Genomic DNA, 15,194 nt, shown 5'->3' with positions numbered 1-15,194 from the left:
GTAGATAGCCTTACCTGAAGCCAGAGAGATAGAATTAGTCCACTGACGAGTGTTTGCCTCCTATATATCCATCTGCCCCTGGCTGGCAGTCTCTCCTCCAATTATTCTCTGGCTCTATTTTTTGAGATTGTTTTCTTGAGGGTGGAATGTTTTCCCCTTTGGGCACAGTGCTTTCCTGTCCTAGGATGTCAAATTGTTGTTCTTTTTCCTAATATGTGAACACCCCAAATGATTGACATTGGGGGTCAAACTTGTGCCTGCAAATATAAGGCCTTAGTTTTGTACCTTTTGGCATAAAGAGATTCCTTAGTTAGAAATTAACTGGAAAAGCAGTGCCAAGGTTCTAGGCATTTTCTTGGTCATTGAGAAGGACAAGGTGGACCCAAAGAGCCAGGCAGAGGCTGTATCCAAAGCCAGGGTGTGCTGGGGCAAAAGAGAGTTTTTATTGCCCCCATTAGGACATGCACCTGTGGTCATTTGGGGACGGCACCCTGCTGAGGCACACTCCATCCTCAAGAGCTCAGCAAACTCCTCTATGGTCTGGACATGAGCAGGAGAGGAGGTAGATATGGCTGAAGGTCAAAGCCAGAAGATAATTCAGACATCATCAGACCAGACCCATTCTGTAAAGTAAGAGATCTGAGTTTCCATGAGGATAGGCCCCCTAGGGAGGTGGATAACTTCATGACTAAGTAGGCTGACTTTTGAGTCAGTCCATCGGGCTCCCAATTAGCCATTTATTGTGTGCGAGAGGATTCATTTCTTTAATAATCTTCCTGAGGTCATTTTCGTTATCTGTAAAAGGAAAGTACCTATCTCTTAAAAGTTGTTATGGTGGTTAAAGGAGAAGATGGTGAGAATAGCGGTGGTGTGACGGTTCTACCCGTCAATACTGCTTTGCTGATGTATAGTCACAGGGGTCAAAATGGCAGAGCCCAGGCTCAGGCCCATGGGTCCTGACCCAGTCCCATGTAGATGGCAATCCTTTCTAAGAGTCAGTCCCATAGAGAAAAATTTAATGTGTGTAAACTTTGTCATCCTGTCTCATTTAGTGGTAGGGTAACCATCAGCACTATGCAGTTGTCTCCTCAGGATACTTCTGTAGGAGTGAAATTTCTGGGTCAAAGAGGTGGTGCATTTTTTTTTTTAATATATATTTTGTAAAGATTTTATTTATTTATTTATTTGACAGAGAGAGAGCGCACAAACGGGGGAGTGGCAGATGGAGAGGGAGAAGCGGGCTCCCCGCTGAGCAGAGAGCCTGATGTGGGGCTTGATCCCAGGACCTTGGGATCATGACCTAATCCAAGGCAGACCATTAACTGCCTAAGCCAGTCAGGCGCCCCGAGGTGGTGCAGTTTTAAGAATTTTGATACCTCTTCCCAAACAGCACCCCAGAGAGAGATTTTTAAAAACAACTAGTTTAGGAGCACCTGTGTGTCTCAGTTGGTTAAGCGTCTGACTTTGGATCAGGTCATGATCTTGGAGTCCTGGGATTGAGCCCTGTGTTGTGTTCCCTGCTCAGTAGAGAATCTGCTTGTCTCTCTCCCTCTGCCCCATCCCCCATGTGTGCACCCGCTCTCTATCTCTCAAAGTCTTTTTAAAAAATAAGTAAACTCGTTTAGGATCCCACCATTGTACACTTTCCTTCATCTTTGTCAAGAAAATAAGTGAGAAATCTCATTGCTTACTTTGGCAATTCTCCAACGAAAAGGGAAATCATTATCTCTTCCTTTGTGTGTTACTTTTTTTCTGAACTGTCTGTCCTTTTTTTTCTTTTTCTTTTCTTCTATAGGAATGTCCCTGCCCCCCCTCCCTTAAGAAGAAAATAAAAGTTCTTAATATTCTTTTTCTCCATTTTGGATGGTGAATATCCCTTCTGGTTGGTGCATGTGAGGCCCCATCTAAACTGCAGTCCGGTGTCTTAAAAGGATTAAAATGGAGGCTCGAGGTGGCTCCTGGAATTGTCTGGGCAAAGGCTACAGGCAGCAATATGTGGCGTTTGTGTAGGAGATTATTCATCAGTCCAGTAACCACATTTTTCTAGGTTTGTATTTGATGCTTGTACATCTTGGGGCTTTACTGACCCTGGAGGGATTGTCCCTCTCAGGCTAACTAATTCCTAGAAATTGCAAACAGCTGGCTAGAGATCTGCCTTTCATATGCAAATGAACCACCCAGAGCCCAGCACCCACACCCACCCCCCCAGCCCTCCTTTGCTGGGGGCTCTCACACTCAGGGCCACTATTTCCCTGCCCTTGTCACCCCAGGGCCAGACACCAGACAACCAGAAGCATTCCCTCATCCCAGGACCTACTGAAATTATTCAAACTATCCATTCTAAACCTGGTTGCCCTGCTTCTCCTGTTCCCTCCCATGGAAACCACAAGAAAGGTTCTTGCTCATGGTTCCCCCCTCCCTTGGTCTCCTGAGTGACCTTGGTGCTTCTTCGTGTGCCCCCTCCTCTTGGGATTTGGGAATCTAATCAACTCTGTTTTCAATGGCATTCATCTTCTTATCTGTCAGCCTTGCCATATCTGAATAATAATAACAAAACTACATTTTATAACAAGCATCACCTGCCCTCAACACAGCTGGAGAATCCTGTAGTATTTCTCTATTTGGTTGTTTTTCCACTCTTTCTTCAAAACCCCTACCGTCTCCCAGCCCCACACATTTAATGACATCATGGCATTCTCCCTGGAGTCACTAAGTGTTGCCTCCCTTCCTGTCCCTGGACTCATCTTCCACATCTCCTCTCCTGCCATCATGAGAGCAGCTTCCTTCTCCCTGGGCTGATAACCTTTCTCCCTCACCTTCACCTACCCCTTCCTCCTATAACTCCCTTTTCTCAGAGGCACTTGAAGTGTTCTCATCTGCTTGTCCCTTCTTTTTTTTTTTTTAATTATTTTTTTCTGCTAGTCCCTTCTGTAGAAACCTTCCTTTAACCCTACACTCCCTCCAGCCACCATCCTATTTTCCATCCTTTCATCGCCAAACTTCACAAAAGATTTATCTGCACACTTTCCCCTCAAATTCACATTGATACATGTCCTGAACGGCCAGCTCCATTGACATTGCTCATGAAGATCACTAAAGACATCCATGTTGCTATTCAATCACTTTTTTTTTCTTTATCTTACTTGCAGAAGAGTAGCCAAAAAATATTTGTTTCTGAACAAACCTTACTTTACTCAGTTTATCAGAAGTTTCCATCTTCTTGGAATGCTCTTCCCCTCTTAACTTTTAAACACGGGTAAGAAACTTATCTTAATAATCTCGACAGCTGTCACTTACTGAGTGCCTCTCTTGGGTCAGAGACTATGTTGAATGCTATTACATTTAGTGTCTCAGACAACGAGGCCCAGCAACACGTTCCCAAGAAGATTGTAGTTCAGAAATACTGAGTTGCTTCCCTGAGATTACCCAGCTAGCCTGTGGTAAATCCATACTACAGCCCTTAATCTTCTTCAGATTTTCTCCTATGATGCATTTTACTCCTTGGGGTAAAAAGCATTCTGTGCTCAGCCATGAGAGATAAGTGGTTTCAGGTCTTTTTTTGAGGGACTGAAGCTAAGGTGTGGAGAAATTTGAAAAACTGACCGAACAGAATAGAAAGGATTTTTGTGAGAGTGGTGTATGCTGGAGGGGGTAGAAAATGAGCCAAGGGAGATGACTCTCCAGACAGAAGGGTCATCCCTGGCCTTACCTCTAACTGTTTTTCCCGACCTGAACCCCAACTCCCCGAGGCCTCAGACAGATGCGGGACCTGCAGGTAGCACTTGCATTCTCTGGCTGGTGGCCAGTCGGGGACTCTGTTCCGTGTGATTTATTCCTAGAAACCTGCCCCCATGAACCCCTCCTTTGACCAGCAGCCACATAGCCTTAAGGCTGAGGCAGGTGAGCCTCACACCGTGTCCTGAATACTAACACCTACCCCTGTCGGGGCAGTCTGGCTCAGGTGAGTTCCGGGCTGTTCCCTGCTTCATCTGGATGTGGACAGGCCAGGTTTAGGGGTGGGAGAGGGAGGCCCAGGAGCTGGATCCAGAGGCTTGAAGGAATACAAACAGCCTTTCTCTTAGATGATAGGTGGGAAGTGGAAAGTCCTAGACGATTTGTAGAGACCTTGGTCTGTAAAATAATATCCCTTTTTTCAAGAGGAGCTCTTTTATCACTTGGCCAAAATGTTTGTTACAAATCAGCCGCATGAATCTGTGGTCAGCTGAATGGTGACTTTATAGTATGTCTGTCCTAATCTCCCAGCAGCTTGAATGGTTCCTGACGTGACAATAGGGACCTTGCAGTATGATTTAAGTTCAGAGAATCGTGATGTAAGGTTGTCTGGGCAGGCCCATGAGCTAAGGAATGCAGGCAGTCTTCAGCAGCAAAAGGCAAGTCAAGGGATTCTTCCACAGGAGACCAACCCTGATGACACCTTGACTTTAGCTCAGTGAAATTGACTTCTGATTTCTGGCCTTCAGAGCTGTAAGAAGGTTGGTTACTTTTTGAGCCACTAAGTTTGTAGCTATTTGTTAGAGCAATAATAGGAAGCTAATACAGAATCTAATTTGTGTCTCTAGGCAACATTGTCAGCACCTCCCCCTTTTGGAATGACAGTGAAATGATGTATCTCAGAGATGGGGTGCTGCCTGATATGAAATTTCATTTGATCTATGGATACTTATTTACTAAGCATCTAGTGTGTCTAAGCAGTGTTTTAAGTATTGGAAATACAGTGGAACAAAATATAACAAAATAGCTGATATATCAGCTCCCCAGGGACTTACCCATCAGTGGGGGAAGCAAGTGGTATATTAGTGCACAGCAAAATAAGATGCTTTCAAATATTGGTATCAAGAAGGCCTCTTTGAGGTGGTGACATTTGAACTGAGGTTTGAAGGATGAAAAAATACATCTGCGTGAAGATCTGTGGGAGTGTACCGCGTGTGCATTTAGGCAGAAGTAACAACCATGAGGAGAGACAGCACTTGAACTATTCAAAGAATAGACAGGAAGCATGGCTGGAGCCTAGAAAGTGAGAGGGAGAGAGGAAAAAGTAGGAGAGATCTGTGGGGCCAGAACTTTCCAAGCCTTGAAGGCACATTAAGGAGACTGAATCTACTGAATCTTACTGTAAAAGCAGTAAAGATTCCATTATACTGTTAAAACAGGTAATGTTGCAAGTCTTCAAGACTGTGGCTTTTTAAAAGATAATTTCAGCAACTTTAAGGAATATGGATGTCGGGTGGGCAGGGATGTACAAGGTAGCAGTAGAAGCACACCACTCTGGGAGACTTCCAGGGATGAGAGTGGTAGGAGGTAGTGGAGGGGAAGTGGGTGGAGTCATCCTGAGATAAGGGGGGTGTGTCACTGGCTGGAAGAGGGTGGAGCCAGTGCAAGTGGGTGGAGTCACACCAATTGGGGTTTCTTTTAGGGTAGTGAAGGAAGGGACTTGAGCATTATGCTAGCAGTTTGCTGCTTAAGAGAGTGGGTCACTTACTGAGATATAGAAGACTGGGGAGTTGTTTGGGGCTGGATCTCTTTCTTACTGTGTCAAAATGAAGCATAAAGAAATCAGTCCCCACCCTGGGGACTCCAACCTAGTGGAGGTAGTGTGTGCATAGTGGTTAAATGCAGTCTGTGGAGTGAGAGTGCCTGGGATCATATCTCAAGGGCTTCCTAACTGTGTGATCCTCACTAGTTGCCTAACGTCTCTTTGCCTCAGTTTCCCCATATGTAAAATGGGGATAATGAAAGTGATGTGAGAATTGCATGACTGAGCAGCATGTTGTAAATAATCATTAATTGTTGCAGCTATGGCTTTGCTCGCAACCGTGTACGAATTTCAGACCAAACAGCTCTTCCAAGGCAGCCCCAACCAGGAAAAAGAAGCAATGAGTAGAACAGGGCCAAAGACATTCAGGAGTGTTTAATCATCCAGCTTCCACCCACCCCAATGATATATAATTTTTTTGGAATAGATTCCCCTTAGAAAATGGCTCTGGGCTTTGAAGAAACTACAGTTCTTCCTTCACTTTTGGTTTCTTCTCTTGTTTTGGAGGTCCCTTTGGCTCTGCCACCTTCTCCTCCTCCTCAGCTGTTTCCTTCTGTCCAGCTGGCTCTAACGGCACTGTCACATTCTCCAATTCGGGCAACTTCTGGTCAGGTATCTCTTCCTTCTTTTCCTCAGCTAATGCCTCCTCTTCTGTCACTTCACTTTGTTCAACAGACAACAGCTATTCAAAAAAAGAAAGAAAGAAGGGAAGAAATAGGATAAAGAAATAAAGGGGAAAGAAATATGTGATAATTTTGATTGTAATTACCAAGCCTTCTTTTCTGGGAAATACCCAGAGAGACACACTTGAGGATCAAAGGCCCATTTGGCTTAGGTGAGGAAATTCCCAACCATGGGAACCCTCCAGAAATAGGGCCTTTGGAGAACCCCGTTTCTCCACTTGCAGGCCACAAGTGTGGGTGTCCCAGGTCTAGCTCCAGGGCTGGATGTGTGACCCAGGCTTTTCATGAAATCCCTAGTCAGGACATTTGCTAGGACTAAGAAGAAATAGATGCCTTTTCTCTTCTCTTTTGGAGAGAGAGAGAGAGAGAGAGAGAGACCACCACACAAAAGCAGGGGGAGAAGCAAGCTCCCTGATGAGCATGGAGCCCAAAGCAGTGCTCCATCCCAGGACCCCAGGATCATGACCCAAACAGAAGGCAGAGGCTTAACTGACTGACCCACCCAGGCACCCCAGGTGCTTGTTTTCTAAGCTGGAAGGATATTAGCTTAAAGGTGTGGGGCCATCTTTGACCCTCCATGGGGAAGTGACTGAGAATAAAGCCAACATAGAGGAAAGCAGAGATGGGGAGACAGAAAATGAGTTTGAGCCCCTGGATCCACCTGTGCCTGATGTTCTTACCAGTTACATGGACTGAGTTCCCATTGTTGCTTAAACCAGAGTAATGTTTCTGACATTTACAACTGAAAGGGTTCTAACTAGTATAGATGGCACCTTCTTGCAGTTGGCCTCACTGAGGCCTGGATGGGTTTGGGGATTCTGAGAGGATGGGGATGGTTATCCAGCCATCAGGAAAATAATGCCAAAGAGCTGGATCCCGTCAAGACATCTGGTTACCAACTCAAGAATAGTGGACCCAGGGAAGCAGCCTTAGGAGACCTCACAGCCTTTCCTTCTGTTTCTAAAGTCTGCTGTTTCTGCTTCCTTGCAGTAAGTGCCCTTGAAATAAAGTCATTTAGAATGGGTGGTTGTTCACCCGTAGTCAGTGATCTCCAGACAGCTCAAGATTATTGGACTCTTGACATATTCTTCCCTAGTTAATTGAGTTCCTGATGAGTTCTTGTGTGGAACAGAATAATCCTAGGTATTGCCATTTTTGCCTTACCTCATCCTCATCCTCATCCTCATCCTCAATCCTTATCTTGATTTGACTTTCCAGGAAGTCAGAAAAGCCCTTCAGGGTATGTTCTCCTGTGTACAGTACAGCCTAGAAAGAAAACAGAACAAGGTCACAACAGTAGCCTCTTCCTGCAAGGTATTCAGGGATTGCTACACAGGATAAATTCAGGGTCAAATTCCTAACAACCTGAGTACAGTGAGCAGGTTCCTTAGCCTTTCTGAGCCTCCGTTACTATGGCTCTAAGATAAGGGTAATAAAAATTTCTCCGTCATTGGCTCAGGGACTTCACAGCCACACTGTCAGGGCTGTGTAACCTATGACTCAGTTTTGCTATCTAAAATGTACAGATGATAACATTACCTATGACATACGTTATTATGAGAATTTAATGAGCTGCTATATGAAAAGCACTTAAAACAGTACCTGACTCACAGTGAATGCTCTATATAGTTGTTTTTATTGTTATCATTTAAAAAGACTAGTTATTATTTTACAAAGCATCTGATACATGATCGTTGCTCAGCCATCCCTAGTTCCCTTTTGTCTTTCAGTCTTTTAAGAAGATTATGAAGCTGCTTACTGCCCACTAGTTGTCTACACTCCTCTTCAGATAATGGAAGATCTGTGACAGCTGCACCACAGCTACACCCTCTGAACCCAGCCTCATTTTCCACGACTCTCCCATGTGCACGTTCTGTACCAGAAGGATGGCCTCTTCTTCACAACACTGTGGCCACCCTTTTGTCCACCTTCTCATGCCTGTTACAATTCTGCCTATAGTTCACACCCCTCTGCTAATCTGATTTAAATCTTCAGCATTCTTTAAAATCCCATGTCTGCATGGATTATCTGCCCTCCAGAATCTGTCCCCTTCAATTCCAGTTGCAAATGGAGGTGGGCCCATATCGTGACTTCTCTCCCACTCTCAGTCATACTCCTGTTGGGGCAGGAACCTTTGCTTGCAGTGCTTTGATGGACACCCTTCCCCACGTGCCAGAGCAGCACAGAGAGTATGTACCATGGCACTGGCGATGCTTGGTGATTGTGACACTGGTGTGTAAAAGACATTGTTCTGTTTTTCTATCATGTGGTCTTCCCTCTTCTCTTAGCACCCTACCTCCAAAATTCACATGGAGATTCCCCCCCACCTTATTCCAAATAGTCTGGGTAGAGCTCAGCCCCAATATCAGAGGGAACCACATCTTCCTGACAACAATGACTGGGTCAGAGAAGAGCAGCTGACCCAAGTGGGACCCAATTCTGCAAGTCTTGGGACTTGGGGGGAAGCTAATGGAGAGCATGCTTCAAATTGAACATGAGAGGATAAGGGGGGCTGGAGCTGAGAATGAAGCTGATTTGTAGAAGGCAGAGCTAGAGATCAGGAGAAACTGGGTCCATGATAATAACATAACGATATTTCCGGGTATGTAGGTCCCAAGAGCCCCTCACTTGTTGAGAGTCGGTGGGGAAGAGCCTGAAGAAGGGGTACCGGCCCATCAGCTGAATGTCATTTGCTGTGATGTCCATCTTGGCAATGGTGACTGTCGAGTGGTTTTGATACTTTCTGCCCAACTCCTCCAACACTGGGAACAGTGCCTTACACTTTTCCGACCAGGGTGCATCTGGAAGAGAAGGGCTGTTGTGTAAGCTCACACTAATAAAGACTGAAAGCCAGTGCTACCCCAGAAATACTGTCACTGTGTTCTACTAATGGTCCTGCTATTTCTGCAAATTGCATTTCTTCCTTCTTTGAATACTATATTACTTATTTTACATTTCAACCACAGTACCTGGTCATTAGTCAATCAATTAGAAAAAATTAATCTAGTCCCCTCTACCCAGACACTAACATTTTTAGCATGCTCGGACATTTTCTTCTATTTTAATTTTTTTTTTTTTTAACATAGCTTTCTACTCCAGGGGCGCCTGGGTTGCTCAGTGGGTTGGGCCTCTGCCTTCGGCTCGGGTCATGATCTCAGGGTCCTGGGATCGAGCCCCACATCAGGCTCTCTGCGCAGCGGGGAGCCTGCTTCCCCCTCTCTCTCTGCCTGCCTCTTTGCCTACTTATGATCTCTCTGTCTGTCCAAAAAAAAAACAAAAAACAAAAAAACAAACAAACAGCTTTCCACTCCAGTTGAAGGAAAAAAGAATACGCTAGATGATTCCTCATGTTCTACCAGAAATTTTGTGTGTGTGTGTGTAAGAGAGAGAGAGAGCATGCACACACAAGAGTTTTCCAGCAGAGGTTAAGCTCACAGCCCAAGGTCACCCAGGTAATTAAGCAGAGGGAGTGGAATTTGAAGTCAGGCTGCTTTGACTTGTGACCATTCCACCACCTTGCCTTTTAGTCCTTAGGGACCATTCCTTTAGCTTTGAATCAGGCCCTCTGGAGAAAATCAGGGACGAGCTCTAACCTTCCCTGCTTATCAATCCCTTAAAGTTTCTGGCTCTGTGGGAGGGGTGGCCTCAAGGGCCCCAATACTCTGCATTTGGATAATCATCCCTCCATTTACAAACCAAGTGCCTCCATGACCATCTGTTCTCTCCGAAGCTCCCCTGGAGCTGGATGGGCCTGGGTTGGAGTGGGAGGGGGGTGGGGGCGGGGAGATAATGTTCGCACCCCCAGGGGGCCAATCTGACAGGTCTGCTTCCAAGAAAATGAGGCTGCTTTTGCCTTTTACCAGAACCAAATAGGCATTCTTTTAGCTCTGTGTCAGTTAAGTATAGAAAAGTGGCCCCGCCTCTTATCTATTGCACTTAAAGGCAATAGATCATGGTTATTCCATCATATGGCCCTTAAACACCTCACCCTGTGGATGAGGGTCCATTTCAGTGAGTTTTTTAAAAGCGTGCATGATGTAATGCAGCCCTCAGGAAGGAATGGCATCAGAGCTTGATTGGAAGTTTTTGCCTTCCAAGTTACTTACTGTGGGACTTGAGGTAATTAATCTTTCTGAGGCTAAGTTCTTTGATTTGTATCATGGGGAAATCTCCTGGACCTTCCTTAGAGGCTTGTTTTGAGGAGGAAATAAGAGCACATGTGTATACAGCCAACTCATGCCTGGCTCATTGTGGGTGCTCCATAGATGGTAAAATGCAAGAGATTTCTGAATAACTTCAGCGTCATCCTTCTCTGTGTCTCAGGGTGGGAGAGAGGTCCCTGGCTCTGGCTCTCATGTGCAAATCAGAAACAGCAGAGAAAGGGCAGTAGTCCTTAGGCAAGCACTGAAAGTAATTACAACAATAGGAATAATAAGAACTGTCATTTATCAAGTACTTGGAATATGCCAGACACTGCTAAGCCCTTTACCTGCATGATTTGAGTCTTCAGTTTGGCCACACCAACTCAGGTAGGTTCAATACGGGCCATTTGACAAGTTACATAAAGCCAGAACTGCCATTCTGTCCAGCAGTGACCAGCCAAGGCACTGGGGTCAGGCTGTCCAGACTCCAATTCCAGTTCCAGCACTTACTTGCTGCCTGACTTTGGAAGTTTCGTCACCTCCCTGAGACTCTGTTTAGTCCTGTGCAAAGTGGGAGCAATAATAGTAGCTACTTTCAAAAGTATGTTATGAGGGGCGCCTGGGGGGCTCAGTTGGTTAAGCGACTGCCTTCAGCTCAGGTCACAATCCCAGAGTCCTGGGATCGAGTCCCACATCGGGCTCCCTACTCAGTGGGGAGCCTGCTTCCCCCGCCCCCCCCACCTCTGCCTGCCTCTCTGCTTGCTTGTGCTCTTTCTCCCTCTGTCAAATAAATAAATAAAATTTTTAACAAAAATTATGAAAAAAAAGTATGTTGTGAGGATTAAATGAGATAAAGTATAGAATGGCTCAGCAAAAGGCCTGGTATACCATAGCATTGAATCAGTGTTAGCCATTAGCATTATTATTGCTATAGAAGCCACAGGACTGGATTATATGGAAGGTATTCCATATGTTCCAAGAATTGGATTTTCAGGGAGAGTTGAATTGTAGCTGATAGCATCTTGATCCAATCCCTTTAGATATTTGAAGACCATCCTTGGCATGGTGTTTTGATAGATTTTGGAGATTTGGGGCCCCAGAATTCAGGAGCAACACTTGAAAGGTAATGTCTGGGCCATGTCTTCTATGGCCTCTGCAGAGATACTTACAGAACATCACAAATACATCCCTTTCCTTGTCAAAGACCACTACGTTGAAGTTCTTCCCGACGAGCTGCTTAACTGGCCCCTGGTCCCAATATTTTGGAATGTCTTCACTGGATTGATGTTTCTAGGAAGCAAATTTAAGAGGTCTAACAGTCTCCAGAAAGGGGTTGGCAGTTGGGGCTCCCTGTCCTGACGGGAAACAACGAAAAGTTTTCTCTTGTTCTTAACAACTACCTTGGGAAAGAGTTTGAAGTGCTTGATGTCCAGCCTAGATTATTCAGGGCAGATTGAGAGATCAGAGGGTGGGGAAGAGGCAGGGCTTCAAGCTGGGATGAATTCTAGCATTCCAAATACATGATTCTTGAGGTTCTTAGATGAGAGTGGGGTTCATGTCTTCAACATCTTAACTAGTTTGTCCCTCCCTCCCCCCAAAATTTAGCTGTTCCCAATTACTTCAAGAATCAAACGCAAGATAATTTACGTGACCTGTAAGACCTTTATCACACTCTGGCTCCAACCAGTCTCATCAAGTTCATTACCATTCTTTCCTTGGTATCTTCAACTATACGGATCTCCTATTTCCCCAAAGGGCTAGGCTTCTACCTCAGGCCTTTGTTTATGCCATAGCTCTGCCTTAAGGGTCTTCCCCACTCCTCATTCCTGCTCTGTGTTTTCCAGTTAACTCGGAAATTCCCTCATCCCCATAGCAGCCTCTAGAAATGACTTGAAGATTCATTTTGAGGGAGCGTAAAGGAGGGTGGAGGCTGGGCATGGTTGATGGGAAATGATGAAAAAGATGGAAATTAGAAGTGAGCCAGATCAGGCATTGACATCTCGTGTCATGTGAAAGGTGCTCATCTCTATTGCAAGAGCATGGGAGTATGTGTTGGCCCTTGAGGAGGAGACAGACACCTCCTGAGGTAAACTAGTGGGAAGGGAGAGAGAATGGGTAGAGCTCTGGGTAGGTTTGTAGATGTGATGGAAAATGAGGGGCCCCTGTCATAATGATACATGGTCTTATACTCAGCTAAGACTGGAAGTAGGAATAGGGTATGAGAACAAAGAGACTCAGACTCAGAGAATGAACACACTAAGAGAAATTTATATAGAGATGTCAGGACATTTCAAAGAGCCCCTGGGAGATTTGTGATTTCATGAGGCCTGCCTCATGGTAGTGTTCTTTTTCTCTAGCCTTGGCCTGGAAGAAGTAGGGACATTAAGTGGGTTCAACCAGAGTTGTGATTTTGCCTTGTAAATTCTACAGGGTATAAAGAAGTAGAAGGTAGATTAAGGAATAAAGGGATAAAGAAGTTAAGGGAATCATCAGCAGAGCTATGAACCGTGGAATCCAAGTTCATGAAGGAAGACAGAAAAGAGATTGTGAAAGGAGATCAGGAGATTGGAGCCCATGAGAAAGTTAAAGAATTGTAGCAATGTGGATATTAGAAAAAGGAATTAAGATGATGGGGAGCTTGAAATCAGATTTTCAGAGGGACTGCCACCTGTAGTGTGTGGCCACAAGAGCAGGTGGCTGGGATGGCTTGGACACACCAGTTATGAAAGGAGAGAGAGAGACCAGGGTTCTGGATGCTGGCGTCTCTGGAAATGATGGCAGAGAAGGGATGGAGGGCAAGTCTGCAATGAGGAGCTTAAGTCTCCCGATGGTGAAAGGGACATGATCACAGGACAGCAATGGAGGGAGGGAGCAGGCGATCCAAAGTCCAAATGCATGGGATCTGGGGTTTTGAAGGTAGGAGGAGGAGAAATGACATGGAAAATACCAGCCTCACCACTTGGCTTATGATGATGTTGTGCATCAGAGAGAAAAATGGCTTTCACTTGAGAAGGCGTGTCTGTGCAGGAATGGACAGAAGGTAATGGGAATCCTCAGAGAGAAGCTGACCAGACATTCTGATTTGCCTGGAAAGTTCCAATTTATTCCTGTTGTTCCAGAATACTTTTAAAGAATGCACACCCCCACCCATTAATCTCAAAAGTGGTCCCATTTGGAAAATAATAAATATGGTCCCCTAATTCAGCAGGGTGGCTGGGGGACATCGCAAATGCTACATAAACAGCAGGAGCTACTGTGTTATGTCTGGTCCTGCTATAGACTCTCCTTCCTTTTAGCAAAACAGGCTCCTTTCTAACCTCCCAGTAAGAGGCACATAAAATCTTTGAGGCTAAATCCTGATTGCTTAATATATCCCCACCCTATCTCCTCTCTGATAAAATCCATCTACCCGTAAATCTTTCACCAGAGAGTCTGAAAGGAGGAAAAGTGTCTCCTTTCAGAGAACGTTGGCCCTGGGAGCTCCTGCATTTCAGTTCTGAAATGCTGTTCAAAATTAAAAATTATTGGTGGAATTATTAAATGGTGGAATTATAGAGTCAGGACAGGTCAAAGGTGAGAAGATTGGAGATGGAGAGATACAGGTATTTCCCCACTTTGAACCAGGAGATTCTGCCTCCCCATTCAGATGACCAAAGCCAGCAAAATTATGCAGTTTTGAGGTTCTGAGTAAACCTTGTCCAAGAACAAACTTACCTTGGCACTTCTATTCAGGAAGCTGTGGCCAAATTTCTTGAGATTTTCATAGGTTATCTCCTCAGAAGGCATTTTGTACCTTGCGTCAGAGCTTAAATTTAGGATTTGTACACATGGGATATTAACCTCTGTGATCCTGAAGTATTTCAAGATACGTCCGTTTCTGGGTTCATCTGCATTCACAAGGATGAAAAGGATCTGCCAAATCAAATAAAACCTGAGTCTCTCTGGGATTGGAGGCCATGAAAAGGGTAAAGATTGAAATTAACTAAGGAATCCCTTACTGAAAGAAATTTGGGAAACCTTGGGAGAGCCCTAAGGGAATAGCAGGGTCTATGGCTATTTCCATCTGAAAGACAGAACAACTTTCTATCAGGCAGGGGCAGCTCTGTGCCCCAGGGCACTGTCAGAGGTCAGCCTCCAGCCTGGTTTCACCATCCTTGTGCAGGGTCCCATCCACACAACTATAGGAAGTCAGGAGGTCCTAAGCTTTCATCCAGGTCCTTGGACAAAACAGTAACTGACCCTCTCTGTGCTTGTTTCCTTACCCATATGGTGGTGATTATAAGAGCACCCACCTTATAGGGTCACTGAGAGAATTAAACAGGACAATGTGTATAAAAGCTTGGTTTGATACTGGGAGGTAAAAATGCTCAATATGTGTCAACTCATTATTATTCTAGATTATCCTTCTCTCAAGGAAATTCATTACTTCATTCACTCGCCATTTAACAAGTATTCGCAGAGTACCTGCTGGGCATTTTGCGAAGCACTGGCGATATAAACTGCCCAAGGCAGGTAAGATCTGCCCTCATGGAGTTTATGTTCTAGTGGAAAAGACACACAACAAAGGAGTAAACAAATGAATAAATTAAGATAGCAATGAGTGTTAATTAGACAGTAAAACAGAGCCCCGTGATAGAGAATGACCATACAGGTGCAATGAGGTTAGAGCCCAGTGTTAGGTAGGAGGGTCAGGAGTATCTGAGGTGGTGACATTTTAGCTGGGACCTGGGTGATCAGTTAACAAGTCAGGGGAACATTGAATCAGGCAGTGGAAACTGTCAGTGCAAAGTCCTAGGGTTAGGGAGCTTAGAATAT

At 45.0% G+C, this 15,194-nt stretch overlaps 1 protein-coding gene across 1 annotated transcript in view; it reads right to left on the bottom strand.

Moving 5' to 3' along the window:
- Positions 1–6,017: 6,017 nt before the first annotated feature.
- PDILT (protein disulfide isomerase like, testis expressed) overlaps positions 6,018–15,194 on the bottom strand; it is a gene marked incomplete at both ends in the record, with an annotated part of 32,907 nt that continues 23,730 nt past the window's right edge. Inside the window, 5 exons of the mRNA XM_080830484.1 lie at positions 6,018–6,236; positions 7,402–7,503; positions 8,866–9,038; positions 11,549–11,669; positions 14,094–14,291. Coding sequence (XP_080686610.1) covers positions 6,018–6,236; positions 7,402–7,503; positions 8,866–9,038; positions 11,549–11,669; positions 14,094–14,291 — 813 coding nt within the window. The remainder of the gene's footprint in view (positions 6,237–7,401; positions 7,504–8,865; positions 9,039–11,548; positions 11,670–14,093; positions 14,292–15,194) is intronic.

Source organism: Martes martes (assembly GCF_963455335.1).
Source record: "Martes martes genome assembly, chromosome: 18".
Lineage (NCBI taxonomy): Eukaryota > Metazoa > Chordata > Mammalia > Carnivora > Mustelidae > Martes > Martes martes.
The sequence above is the reverse complement of the archived record's forward strand: the minus strand, read 5'-3'. Positions and strand labels throughout refer to the sequence as shown.